This window comes from Platalea leucorodia (assembly GCF_965183815.1).
Source record: "Platalea leucorodia genome assembly, chromosome: 2".
Classification (NCBI taxonomy): Eukaryota; Metazoa; Chordata; class Aves; order Pelecaniformes; family Threskiornithidae; genus Platalea; species Platalea leucorodia.
In genome coordinates this window covers 33,887,929-33,903,171 of record NC_138824.1, presented here as the reverse complement: position 1 = coordinate 33,903,171, position 15,243 = coordinate 33,887,929, and the positions used below count along the sequence as shown (strand labels likewise).

Genomic DNA, 15,243 nt, shown 5'->3' with positions numbered 1-15,243 from the left:
GTCAGCTAAGTTATACTTTCTGACAATGCCTTTGCTGTGGCTAACTTACCAGCTCATCAAAAATCCACTGTCACCTCCAAGGTAGTAAGTTAATAAGTCACAGAATTACACAATTTGCACTCACTGGATAATTTTTTTAAAAGCTGAATTATTACCCATCTTTTTGGTAGGGTATAGAAAGAATTTTTTTGATACATATACACAAACATATATATATATGCATGCACACACACACACTCTCAAATATGATTATAATTTCATTCAATTAGTCTCATATCTTATTTTATAATTGTCTTTCTAATCTTTTTTGATTAAAAGAAACCAAACTCAAGTCTGTGTAGTGCTACTCGAGGGGATTTCATGTCATACTCATTTTACAGACAGGATAATTTAAGCTGTCATTTCTGTCACTGTAGATGTTTAATTGATTACTACATGAAGTCTTTTAAGCCACAGCAGAAGATCATTTTTCTGGTATCTCGACAATCAATTTTACATTTTATCATTGTATAACTTATGATGCTGGTGCAGTCAGGGATGCAAAAGTATTCTATCAAAATGAGTATGTTCACATAGTTCAAAGATAGAACAGAACTGACTCTAACTCTGTATATACAGAGATGACAGTGATATAGATACTTATTCACTCAGTGGATACAGCTTAATCTGCAAATATTCAAAAACATGACATTGTATTTGTAATTTTTCAGCACATAACCACACAGTATTTTTCTACTTATTCCAACCTCAGTTAGTTCGATTGTCTCAAACAGAAAAGACTATCCACTTAATAAAGTGGCCTGTGTTTGGGAAGCCTGTTTCATTTAATGCAAAAGCTGGAAGATGCAGGGTAAACAAAACCAGGCATTCCAGGCAACATGGTTTGTGGCACAATCCTGGAGCAATACACCTCTCAGGCACTAACAAAATGGCTTATCTGCTCTCCCAATTGCATCCACTACATTAAAACAACATAGGATTTGCTTTGATGTAACAATTTAAAATGTGGGAGGCTGTAGTAATAACAGTTTAAACCAGAGGCGTGCCTTTTATAGCTGTAAACACACAATAAAAAGGAAAACTGCATCAGAAATGGCAAAAAAAAAAAAGACATAATGATATCAAATCTAATTCCTTAATTTTTGAAAATATATTAGGCTGATATTAGAATCTCCATACTGGTTCAAGCAAGTTGGTGGCTCAACTACAAAGAGTTACAGAAACAGAAAACCACTCTGCAAGACAAGCTCTTCTATCAATAAAAGCAAAATTTGAAGCGGCCCTGTAAATCTTTAAGTGATATAAAGTAATTCTAACTAATTTACTTGATACACAACATAATTAACCCATGCAATAAATTAAAGAATAAAACCAAGAGGTTACTTAATTGTCTCAATAACAGCAATAATGACATTTCTGAGGCTTTTAACAGTGAATTAACAGCTGAAAACCAAAATTAATGGCCCAAGGTAAAGACAAGAAAACAGAATTTTCTGCTGTCAGTACTTGAATGAAAACAAATAATTTAACATTACCCCATTGTAAGTTCTTCATTTTACATGAATTGGGAATTAATTTACAATTGGGAATTAATTTGATAATTCAATGTTTACCTTTATTTTAATGGTCCCCTATTTCTGAGGTAAATAAACCCCTCGCCCTTTTTTTCCCCCTCGTCAGATATCTCTTCTAACTTTGTAACTCCAAATCTTCTCCCATTTGATTCACTCTAGTACTAAGAAATGCTAATACGCGAGGATATTTGATACATCAGCCCTTCAATATACATTTCAATACGGAATTTAAATCACTGCTTCCAAATCACCATCTTCCAAATCTATCTTAAACAACTAACTGCAATCATATTCAGTAACTTCATGTTAAAATGTATCAGATGTTTTGAAACCTCTGAGATATCAATTTACAGTATTTAATCTGTCACTATTGAATGCAGAGCTATAAACAACCATAATATCTTAACAATCACTCACAGACAACTTTGCAAACCTTTGCGGGTCTGCAAACCTGATGATTCACTATATTAAAGTTATTTCTGGCAACAAGATGTCAGCTTTCGTTACAGTATATTATTTTTCCAAGTGTAAGGTAAGTATATTATTATACTATGGCGTGCATGCAAAGAGTCTCATCTATCTTAAACAACAGTTAAGTTTTATTTGACCCACAGAATTCACACATTGGATGTTCTGGAAACCAGACTTACAAGCTTTGCTGTCTTCTCTTGGGTGTCATGAAGAGCAAGCATGAGATTCCACAGGAACGGAAATGGTATGTAAATCTGAAAAGCATAGCCTGTATTTTCAGTCCCTCATGTAAGTTCACCTTCTCTTTAGCTCACCTATAGCAATGGGAGCAATCCAAGCTCTTTTGGGAATATTTTGTTAAGGCTGCCTACTGATAGCCTTCTCTGTCTTGAAACAGTTCATGGTATGGGGTTTAGAGAGAGTAGTGTCTGGCTTCTGTAATGTTTTCAATTGGTACAGCCATCTGCAAACCTCAAAATCATTAAATGAATGAATTAAAATTCAAACCCCAGTGTAATCTGTAAAACTTTATTCCCTTTTATTATTGAGCTATAATTAGATCTGTGATGGTTCTAAACATAACCATGTGCCATATTGTATGTGTCTTTAACTAGAACGTAGGGTTAGAAAATTTCAGCTGGAACATCACTATCTAGGAGATTCATCTTTCATGTTTCCAATATTTTAAAAATGCTCATCTAAATACCAATGATTTATCAGTGGTGAGACACTGGAACAGGATGCCCAGAGAAGTTGTGGATGCCCCATCCCTGGAAGTGTTCAAGGCCAGGCTGGATGGGGCTTTGAGCAACCTGGTCTAGTGGAAGGTGTCTCTGCCTATGGCAGGGGGGTTGGAACCAGATGATCTTTAAGGTCCCTTTCAACCCAAACCATTCTATGATTCTATGATGATTTTCTTATTTTCCCTTCAGAGCTTAAACAGACATTGGTTACACATGTGATGAGTAACACATGAGCTGAGGAAAGACATCATGATTCCGACTGATTTTAGTACTTTGGTATCCTGCTAAAGGGAAGTCTTGGTCTGAAGTACTGCTGTGCTGGATTCTGGTAAAAACCTTTTAACTGAAAATTTCCAACAGATTGCGGAAGAAAGGTAATCTTAGACCCTTTACCTTAGAAAGCTAATCTTCCTAGAGTGTTCTTACTGGAGTGAGATCACTCAAAATAGCTTGTACAAAGTGAAGCAAGCTGCCTCATACTTACATTGGGATCAAAGTCTTCAGACAAATATAGGGTTAACAGACCATCTCACATCTTGGTCCCTGATACAGTCGCTATTACAAATGTTAGTTAACTAATGCTCTTACACCAGGGGTAAATTACCTTGACTATTCTGTAGCAAGCCTGAGGATAAGGCTGTCCGTAACAGCAGTTAGGCACGGAGCTAACATAAGTTAATGAGTTAACCCCACAGCCTACACAAACGCTCCTATCCTTTGGTAAATGAGAAGCCATTTACAGCCCTAATTCACAGTACAATACTTCAAATTATCTCATGCTTATCTGGAAACATGAGGTTGCACAATATGAGATAATTTAAAGTCCTAGAAGTAACTAAAAAAAAAAAAATATTTAGATTAGTTGTTATCCTTCATTCTGAGGATCTTCCATCACTCAAAGTCATTTATTGTGGTTTCAAGAAAATCTATTTAAAGGTTTCTTTAAAGTTTGGAGGCTGAAAAAGAGATCATTGGGAATTAAAAAAAAAAAAAAAAAAAAAACAAGAAAAAAAAAAAAAGGAAAATGTTTCTTTAAAACAGAGAACAAAGCTTTTAGGTTCTCCTTCCTCTCCTGTGCCCATCTCCTTTTCCACCCACAAATCATTCGTGTGATGGTGATATCATTAACCTCTATAGCATCACCAACTGAAAACTGGTTTAGATAACACATTTAAATTCACACTATGTTAGAGGAACTGACTCACCCTATTTAATTAGAAACCGAACTTGTATACAAATTTGAGGTATCTAGGAAAACAAGCATTCTAAATGAAGCGTATATTTTACCTGCATAATCAAAAGGGAGACATGCCATGGATAACTTACAAAGAGAAATCTTACCTAATCTAAGTCACTTTATGGTTGTACTAAAACAGCTAATGGGTTGGGGCAATACTGATGGCAGGAGTGTTTAAATCATTATTTTAGTCCAGATCAGCAGTGAGCTTTCAAATCAAATCTTCCAATTGTCTCCGTTTACTGTGCTTGGGTTTCACAACACAGAGCAGTCTTAAAATACATGAACTAGACTCTTCTTCAATGAAACTAGATCAGAAGATTCATTTCAGGAACACATCTAACGTGGTACAAGTGTTAGGGAAGAGACACACCAAGAGAAGTGCTTGTCTAACTTGCCCAGAATGGATCTCACTCCACATTACAGAAGCATATCAAAAATATCCTGCCTAAATCAACCCTGTAGTACTCTTAAGAGACGAGTAATCTTGGATTCGGGTAAAGAATAACATTTTTGGTAATAACGAGATCAAGAGTGTTACATGAGACTTTAACTGCATCAGAAACATGTCAGTCAGTCTGTAATTCACATACTAATTTTTCATAATATAAACCATGACTTCCTTCAAACTACTTGTAAACAATAATTAGGTGGTGTGTGACTGCAACTTGCCTGATCAAGATAAAAAGCACTACCGTCTCGGATCTCTCGTCGCTGTTTGAGGTCAGTTTCTGTGGTGTCCCTCGATAATGCGATATATTCAACTTCCCGCTTTGTTAGCTCCTGTGAACAATAGTCTGAAGTTATTACAAAAATAAGACTATAACCCCAGTAAGTGAACTTTAACAATAGGCCTAGTGGTATAATTTGTACAAAAGAGCTCTAGGCAGCAGCACAGTGATCTGAAATAACTCTGAACAAAATCTAATCTCTCTTATTCTTAAAATGTTTACAGTGTGTTCTGCCTCAAACAAAATGGTTTGAATTTCTGCTCAATAAACTTTTATTTTCCCCAAACCTGTTCTAAAAACATAATAACCAGCTATATATTCTTTCCATTGAACATCTGTAACATCTTGTAAGTTAATCTTCCGGTTCTGGACTCTGAAAAACAATCAGCATCTGCAAATCATGAATAAAAATCAGAAGTTTTCTGTAAAAGATTGAGAAGCTTCAAGCCTCACTGCTCAGTAACACTTATACTGCAACACAGCTGTGATTATTACCTGTACATGCTTTGACAGTACACTAATGAACTATATTGTTCTTCTCTCCCTTTAATGTCATGAGATGCAGTCTGCATCTGTAAAATTATAGACTATTTAAAAAATGAGGACCCTTGGGTTATTGCATTGTTTATTTTGATTCAATATGAGATACACTTAGAATTTGCTATCTTAAAGGGAAAAAAACCCCCAAACTTGTATTTGTACCTGATGTTCCTGCTACTTCCATATCTGGGTTATCATGCGTTCTGCTAGGAAAAAGATTCATGCTGAAATGCTCTTAGCGCTTACCCCTCAATTAAAGGTATGATATATTTAACAGATCTCTCTTAAGAGGCAGCTTTTAACTATAGTTGTATGAAAAAAAATCAAGCAAAGATATAAAAACCCGCTAAAATTATTTGCTTTCCACTTTTTCCGTGCCTATTTGTTACAAAGCCACCAATTCCTTTATGCTGCAGGTAGATACAATTGTACTTTCTCATAATTAAAGGAAAAAAACAGAAGGTGAAATAGAGGAGTTTTCTTCAACAATTAGCCCCGTGTATGAACACATAGTAGTAGCTTTCACCAAGAGCAGATAAAAGTTTTCCAGGCTTACACAGCTTCATTAAAGGGACCACAGCATGTACCAGCTCACATGCAAAGACCAGCCTTCACGCAATTGTTTGGCATGGCATTGAAACAGCAAGCTGCAGCCTTTCTAATATGGCTCAGGTGCATACCAACAGTGGTATAAATAACAAGACACATTCTATGTCCCATGTCTAGATATCAGGTGTTCCCTAAGTCCTCTTTTTAGGTTATACCAAACTCTTCTAATTTATATTAAGGAATGCATTGAGCTATCAAGTAACATACCTGGTTTGCTGAACTACGAAATCTTTGCTCTTCTTTCCAAAGTTCAAAATCTTGCAGCTTTTTCCTGTATGCTTTACCTCTGAGATCTAGTCTTTGAACTAGTCTCTTTTGATTTTTGAAGAAATGGCTGATCTTTATGACAACTGTTTATACACCTCCATTTGCGATCCTTCTGCCCAACCAGATTCTAGATAGAACTCATGGCAGACAAAGTCCTACCCACATCACCTTTTGGGGCAGACAACCCCCTCTTCCTGATCATTTAAGGGCACCGACGATTTAAACATGAAATTTTGCACATGCTGCTGCCATGGTTCACGCAGATGGACGTAGGCAAGTCCTTCCCACATTCCGAGAGAGGATCATACACGCATCTACTCTTTCTAATCACTCACGATAACTGTTCCCAAATGTTACTCAGAACACTCCTCTCCCAAATCCTTTCCTTCTTTTCTTTTTTTAATATAACGAAGCAAAAACAATTTGTTGTCTGTAACAGTAGGCAGATATCTTCTTCTAACATACATAATGCCTAGAACAAACTGTTTCTCCATTTGTGATAGCATATGGTAACACAGTTTTCCAACTCTTCCCCCCCGGAGTTTAAGCAGAAAATCATGTATTAAAATGTCTGTACTTTCTACTCATCTATAACAAAAATTGAACTTTGGAAAGCACATTTATGGAAAAACTTATTTACCTCCTAAGTAGCTTACTGTAAGATTTTCTAGGACTACCTTTTACAATTTGGCTAGTAGAGGAATGACTAACTGACATTAATGACTGTGTCTCCAAGAATTTAAATCAACATACTTACCAGATACTGCATGGCAATAGATCTCCGGAGAGGCCCGGGAGGACCAATAAGAAAGACATCTTGGCCAAGAAGATCTTTCTGCATTATCCATCTTAAATGGTGGACTACAGACTGGGCCAAATAATCTGTCACTTTGAAAGAAACACAAAGATAAGAACACATTATTTAATTTTGAAAAGTGTTAGATACCTGGCCATTCACACTTTTTTTTTTCTTATCTCCAAAAATAAAACAAAGACACAAAGATGTGCTGTCCTAAAGCTGGATAGCTGAAAAGCAGGGAATTCTACACACAGCTTATATTAGACTACTTAATTTACATGTAAATTTATGTACCTATCTTATACATTGCCTTTTTCTCTGCCCAACTTCATCCTTCAAAAAAAACCCCAACAAAAACCAGAAAAATAAATGTTGATTCTCATTTCACATTAAACTGATCAATGCAAAGACTGTTTTTTATTACCCAATCTTAAGCGGACTTCTCAGCCTCAGTTAATATAATATAGATACGTTATTAATAATTTGTAAAAGATTTATCCAGCCTATATTCCAATGCTTCTGTGAATCATGAACTTAAAAAAAATTTTTTTTGCTTGCATCAGACTAAAATTAATGTTCAGGGATATATTTAATTTGCTATTTGCTTAAAAGACAACTGCATTCCTGTTTACATTTTGACACAATAAAACACAGAATTAAATTATCAAGGAAATGCAAACCTTGCAATATCATTACATCAATACCACGCAGCTTCCAAAATCATAACAAAAAAACAACTCAAAGCAGATGCACTTATTTCTATTAAGAATACCATCCCCTTATTATTTTAAAAAGCAATAACCTGATTATAATGAAACTAAAAACCTTACCACATGAATGCAAATGTTGGCAGCACTGGAAAGCACCATGCAGAAAGAACGCACTGAAGGAGGGGTACCATTCCCGCTGCCGTACATCGCTCTGTCCCCAGAATACTCCTTCGCGTACCCCCCCAGCAAAGCCTAGCCCTTTCTCAGACACAAGCAAAAAGCACTAGTGCAGGGGGAGAAGGAGAACACAAGCAAGCCAGGAGGGAGATTTATGTATATGGTTGCTTTCAGAACAATCTGACAAGACTGATGATGGGGTTTGAAGCTGGAGCCTCGAGGGTGGCATCTGGGATGCTGAAGTGCAGTAAGACAGCAGCAAGAGGTGATGAAATGCTCCAATTAATAGTTGGGTATTTACCCTTTTTCAGTGTGATTACTGGTTGCAATTAGAAGCCAAAATTTTAAAAACCAAGCCTGGGTTCTACATCAGCTTTGCTGAGACAGGGGAGGCAGTATGTGAGGGGCAGAGTTAAGGACAGCAAGCAATAGTGCCCCTCAGTTCTGAGAGGTTTTAGGTCACTGTTGAATCTTTGTATACCAGAATTAAAATTAATTTTGTAAGATCATAGAAACAGTATTAAATGACTGTATGAGATTCAAGGAAGATTTTTCAAGCATAAAGCTGGCTAAGGAAAACTTTATCAAAAATTTTAACCGAATGTTTTGGTCTGGCACTCAGGAAAACCATTTGAAATCACGTTCCACTACCAGAGAAATCTACTGTATCCTTACCACCAATATGAACAGGAATAACATACACACGTAGGAGAGCAATCTATGCATTAGGATTATCAGATTAATTGTAAATAAACATTTCAGGTTTGTTTTTTTGTTTTGTTTTCTAAATAACTGTCATTAGCGTGCCCAGCATTAGTTTTCATATATGTTATGGTAAGATCATATGAATGTAAGAATATTTTCTTCTTCTTCACTGCAATGCTGTTTTCCGAAAGCATTGCATGTCACACGTACCACATACAACAGGCCAAATGCAAATAAATTCCTCACAGAGAATAACATGTTCCTTTTTATGAGATTTTCAAGAAAATTAAGAAAGTTCCTGTTACATATATTCTTTGGGAAATAAAGGGTAATACATCACACCAGAAAAACTGCTCTGTCCAAACTTTGCTACTGGACAGGTATGGTAATTTGAAAAGCACCACACAAATAAAACGTATTATATTAAAGGTACCATTAAAATTGCAAGACTGGAAAGCACATTTGTTATTAATCCTACCTGTTGTAGGAACATGCCAATGTGTCTAGTGTATTTTTATAATAGGTGTTCTCAAAAAAAAAAAAAAAAAAAGCACTTAAAGCGGACAAATAAGCTTGGAAATCTTGCTGAAACACTGAATTCTTTCATGTCAAAAGTCATGCATTAGAAGCATGGCAAACCAGCTTTGACACAGCATGACTACAAACGCCTCTGGTGTAATTCACATTATTATGTGTAGCTATCTTTTTTATCTTTAGGATGGCCTCAAGAAAAAACTCGGGTCAGACTTAAAAGCAGTACCGTAAATAGAAACAGGATTTAAGAACGTTCAGCAGCATCTGCAAGACAAACTGTCATGTAAAAGAGAACATGAGTGTACACCATTCAAAAAAATCTAAAATCTTAGGAACGTGATCTCCCTGCAAACCTTAAGGAATATATATATATAAAGGCACTCATATTCTTGTCATTATGTTTAAACAGTCCAAATTTTCTCTGAAAGATTAATATGCAAAATGCAACTTTTAAAAATGTCCTATAATTTCTTAGCTTTGCTTTTTTTTTTTTTTTTTTGAGAAAAGGACATGAAAGACACAATTCCTTATTGATACATTTCCTAGAAAACGGTTTCATTGCTTCACCATTCACATCATTCTCCTCACATACAGATTACAGCTGGATCAATTACAATACAAGTTTTCAATCACAAAGTCAGCACACTGACCATCTGCAAACTCACTCAAAGGAAGCCCATTACAAATAATGCCGAAAATTCAAAGCAAGCGTTCCCTAAGGTGAACTGTCATGACAGCAGCTTCCACTTGTCAGTTCCTTCTATTCTAACATGTAATATCTGTACATTGCTCGAGATATTAAGCCTACTTTAGTTTCCCAGTTATGTCCTTCCAAAATCATAATGCAAATTTTTTTGTACATGCAGTCTATACTGCATAAACTGTTTCCAAAGCACAGTGTTCTCTTCAAAAGCAACTTCAGATGCACATACACAGTATCTTCAATATTATTTATATATTTTATTCTTTATATTTTCTATATTTATTATTTATATATTTAGACTACTTTTACTGTGGTATCTGCATTGCAAAGCTTTTATGTTTTCTCTAACATGAGTTGAAAAAATTCTTCTCTGTTCAAGTACTGTATATTAACTTTACTACAAGCAGCATATAATAATTTTCCATTACATTTAGAAGACAGGGCAAATTAGCTGAAAAAAGCATTCAGCATGTATGCTACAGCAATTTTTATTAATTATCCCATGAGTCAGATAGCATCTAATGCAAACTGGGTTTGCACAATCTGTTTAGTGGCACTCTGCTGATTTGCACTAGTTGAGTAGCTGGCCCTATATTCTTAATCTGCAGGATGGTGCGTAGGAAGCCTCTACAGTGGATTCTCAAAGACACCATCTGGCACATGCAGGAGAGTAGTCGGTGCTACAATTTGCTATTCCTATCTATCAAGGATGGCCAGCGAAAGAAAATGCATTCTATTGGTTTGTAATATGTGGTAAGTGGGACAACACCTAGCAGAATCTGCACAAACATTTTGTAAAGTGAGCAGCTGAAGCTGAATAAAGAAATCCCCAAATAAGAAAAGAAGAAAATGTTATACGTAGATTTTGAAGCAAATGCAGCAGCTGCTCTTGTTTGATCCACAAATCAGCTTTTGATAAAACCAAGACTGAAATGGCTATGCTAGCCTCGGAAATTTTCCAGTTCACTCATACTTGAATTCTTGGCACGTTACACTCGCTGAAGCCATAAGATTCACTGGAGATAGAAGAGAGTATCTGCTGGCAAGTTCTTGTGTCCCACCTACAGAAGAAATCCCACAAATGAAGGAGACACCTACCTCTTCCCACTGTTCAGATGCAGACAGTTAAATGAACTGATTTCCAAGAATATCTATTCCAGATGTGGTACAAAGTATGTTGGAGCTCATGTCCTTGTATGACTCTGATTTGGTCAATATCATAATAACCAACAGGCACTTAGAAGACACCGATGTATATAATTTTCAACAGAATAAAAAATAGAATCATAGAATCGTTTAGGTTGGAAAGGACCTCTGAGATCATCGAGTCCAACCTGTTAGCCTAACTGCCTGGTCCACCTCTAAACCATGTCCCTAAGCGCCACATCCACACGTTTTTTGAATACTTCCAGGGACTGTGATTGTACCACTTCCCTGGGCAGCCTGTTCCAATGCCTGACTACCCTTTCAGTGAAGAAGTTTTTCCTAATATCCAACCTAAACCTCCCCTGGCGCAGCTTGAGGCCGTTTCCTCTCGTCCTATCGCTTGTTACTAGGGAGAAGAGACCGACCCCCACCTTGCTACAACCTCCTTTCAGGTAGTTGTAGAGAGCAGTAAGGTCTCCCCTCAGCCTCCTCTTCTCCAGGCTAAACAACCCCAGCTCCCTCAGCCACTCCGCCTAAGACTTGTGCTCTAGACCCTTCACCAGCTTCGTTGCCCTTCTTTGGACCTCTGCATACCCTGAACCTTTGCTACAGTGCATGTTCACAGTCTGAGAATGGCTCCTATTATCAGGGGAGGTGAAAGTTCATGCGGGGAAAAAGATCTCCCTCTCTTCTGGTTACCAAGGGTGTCCTTTAGCTTTCCACAGCAATCTGCAGTACATCCAGCACAGGGGGTGGCCGCCGGAAAATATGGTTAAGGAAGCAGGGGACAAGGAGGGAGGTCTTTGTCTAAAAACATAAATACATTTCAAAAAGTTAAAACGTTCAAAACCCTGAGCTCACCGAGACTTATTTCACAGCTTGTTCAGGCTGGGGGGCAATGAAGGAAGAGAGCAAGCTGCCCCGCACACCGTGGAGGAGGCAGCGTGGCCGAGGTGAGGAGGGAGGCACTCCTGTGTGGCCTGCTTTCAGCTGCTTTCATTTAGCGCTTCGCAAATAAAACACTGCTGCTCTTCCAATTTTATGCTGATGCACGGAGCCCAAGGAGTTTTCAAAGTCTCATAATGTGGTTACATCACAGACAGTTTCCACTGGAATACTATTTTTCCTCATAAATTTTTCATAGAAACAGTCTCCATTCCAACAATTTTTGCTCTTGCGGTGGTAAGGAAACAAGTTGCGAGTCTTTGCAGGGGCTTAGAAAGCGGGAAGTTACTTCTTGGATGAGACTGTAAACTCATTTATCATTAATTCCCTCAAGTCGATTGCTTCACAGGAAGGTATAGGATCTACATAGGTAAATCATATTTCTCCATGTGAGTATACATGAAAAGAAAACATAAAGCAATCATGTAAAACCGAATAGCTTTCTGGAAGAGACACTGAATGGGATTCAGAAGATTAAGTTTCTCTTAGTGACATATAAACATGGAGTAAATGAAACTATTCGTAGCTGGATGTACAACTCGTAGGGAAATACATAGCCAGAGCAGTTATCTGTAGCTCGGACTCCAACTGGAGGGACATATCGTGTCTGCTTTTGAGCACAACAGCTCAGTCCAGCACAGATAAGTTTGAGAGATTCTAGAAAAGAGCAAGAAGAATTATGAAAAGTCTGGAAGATAGGAAAAGTTAAAGACACTGGAATTCGGTCTAGAAAAGAAATGACCAAAAATCGTAACAACTGTTTTCCAGCATGCAAGACAGAATCACAGTGAAGAAAAAAGTAATCTATACATCATGGCTATGCTAGATAGAACAAGCCCCAGGGAAGTAAAAGTATGTCCAAAAAGATCTAAACGAGGCATCAGAAAATGCGTTTTTTTCACAAAAGAATCATTAATTACTGGAGTAAAGTGTGCAGAGAAGTTCTGGAATCTACGTCACCGGCACATTTTAAGAACAAGGAGGACAAACATCTCTCAGGAATGGTTCGGATTCAGCTGACCCTGCTTTGAGGTACAAGCAACAGTCCAGACAACTCCCTGAGCTCCACCAAGACCTTCGCTGAAGGTTTTCACGTCCCCGTGTCTCCCTGTGCCTCACTCTCGGTATACACAAAACGGGGGTAATGGTGTAAAACGTTCAGAGCTCTATTGACAAAAAACCCCACTATTTCAGATTCCTGATTAGGTGGTAACAGCCAAGTAGCAGATCAGTTGCAAGCCTAGATGAAAACTCAAACTGCTGAAATAATCACCACCTCTGACAACAGACATCTTTCTTTAGGCTAGGAAAGAAGAAATGTAATGACAAAAGCCTTTGTTAGCACAAAATTACAGTCATCCTGCAATACAACCTGTCTCTGTAACGTGTTGCACCCTGACACTCAGATTTAAAGTTAACAGAAAGAAGAAGAAACGCACGTTCCAGCGCAAATCTGAACCTACTCTGAGCAGTAACTGAACACACATGCTTGTCCCTGCTTCAGCACGCGGCGCATACCATTCTGGGAGACGGACAGAGATGTCTTACTGTTAAGGTAATACTGATCTTTCGGGTGAAGAATAAATAACAGGAACTGCTGGCACCGCTGAGCCTACTACAGAGAAATAACCCAAATTTCCTCAACAATTCCCTTTCAAGCACAGAAATCCATTTAGTGCTACTTTTTTTGTATTTCATTATTATACGCACAAACCTTCTGTTTAAATTCCTCACCATAATTAGTCTTCCATATATCTCAACTGGCAAAACTAACGGGATTTATCCCTTAACCCCTTGTATACACGCATGTCACTTTTGATCACACACTGGGGAGGGTGCTCAGACTCAGGACATCTGGCATAAAACCACACACTGTTTGAAATTAACCTTCCACAATGCAATGCGGTTGCATGTAACATGACTACAGCCAAATTCCCAAATGCACTTGCACCTTCAGAGAGCAGCAAAGCTGACAGAGTGCTGCAAGAGAACGTCCCTTTTCCTGCTTTATTGAGGATTTGCCGCCATTGACCAAAGTGTCCTGGAAGAGCTATGTTAGGAATTGCTTTGTCAAGATTAATAAATAGATGAAATATCAGGTACATTGTCATTTTCATAAAATTTCCAGAAACCATTAACGAAAGCAGTGCACTGATATGAACTCAACATAAAAAAAAAAAAAAAAAAAAAAAAGTGTGTTCTCACAATTCGATTTTAGATCTAAACTATCATGGAAAGCATACAAAGTTTCTCCAAAGTATAACTAAAGCAACAATCATGCTTTTCAGGCATGGTGAGATTTTAAAAATGTAGGTTTTATTTTTACTGATAAAAGAACAAGTAGTGCAAAAATAAGTGCCCTCTTTCTAGAACGTGTCAGGCACAGTTATGACAGAAATCCCATTAACAAAATTCCCTTGTGTATGACTTATTTTTACTTGTCACTTATAAAGAGAAAAATAAGAACAATTCAGATTTTATGTACCTTTAATTATCATCTTCCAATAAAAAGCCATTTGCCAACAAGAGTAAAACAAATTTATATCTTACATTAACACACAAAATGGAGTACTTCATATAGAACTTGCTAGATACCTAGCATAAAACCTGAAAAGCAGAGACATGAAAACATAAGGTAACCAGCAGTACTTATCCTATCCATTTCTGCAAAATGTAACAAGGTTCAATAAAGGAATTAAAAATCAGTTTCATTTGGTAACACAAAGAATGAAATATTTTGGTATCAATTCTGTGACAAGAAGACAAATGTAAAGTTTTGTAGGTACTTAGTACATTTACCTTCCTTACTGTGTTACATTTTTTTCAGATTTTTAAGGCTATTTTTAAGCCTAGAATAATGCTGAGTTTAGAATTAAGTTATATCATCCCTAAAATTTGCTGTAAATTATAGATATGCACTTTCAACATCACCACATTTTAACATGGCTTTTATCAGCAGAATAACAAAAGCAGAAACATTCTATTCTACACAATGAGCTAGAAAACAATATCATATGCAATACTAGTAAATGAACTGTAACTGCTTCAATTCCCCCCTCTTACTTCTTACTCCACTGCAAACATTACAATGCCTGAGACTTTTTCAGAGATATTTCCCACTTAAGTGGGAAACTTAAGAAAGAACTTAACTTTGTTCTCCATAGTAACATAACCACAGAACTGAAGCACTAAGGGATAAAAAAAAAAATTTAATTTAAATATACAAAGAAATTGTATTCAAGTACTTGAAATCAATTTTCTGCTATTAAATACATAAGTATCCCACCTTACTTTAATATTTAGGTTTATAAGCAAAATTTTGTATCTTCTGTCATCCCACTGTAAGTACATG

The 15,243-nt window shown here is 36.9% G+C and overlaps 1 protein-coding gene across 2 annotated transcripts in view; it reads right to left on the bottom strand.

Moving 5' to 3' along the window:
- The window catches only part of VWA8 (von Willebrand factor A domain containing 8), a gene marked incomplete at its 5' end in the record, with an annotated part of 195,231 nt that overhangs the window by 165,441 nt on the left and 14,547 nt on the right, over positions 1 to 15,243 (bottom strand). The window contains 2 exons of one of the 2 annotated variants that reach the window (XM_082333521.1): positions 4,698 to 4,808; positions 6,930 to 7,060. In XM_082333521.1, coding sequence (XP_082189647.1) covers positions 4,698 to 4,808; positions 6,930 to 7,060 — 242 coding nt within the window. Of the gene's footprint in view, positions 1 to 2,224; positions 2,298 to 4,697; positions 4,809 to 6,929; positions 7,061 to 15,243 lie in introns of those variants that run through there. The other variant, XM_082333519.1, reaches the window with a different exon arrangement.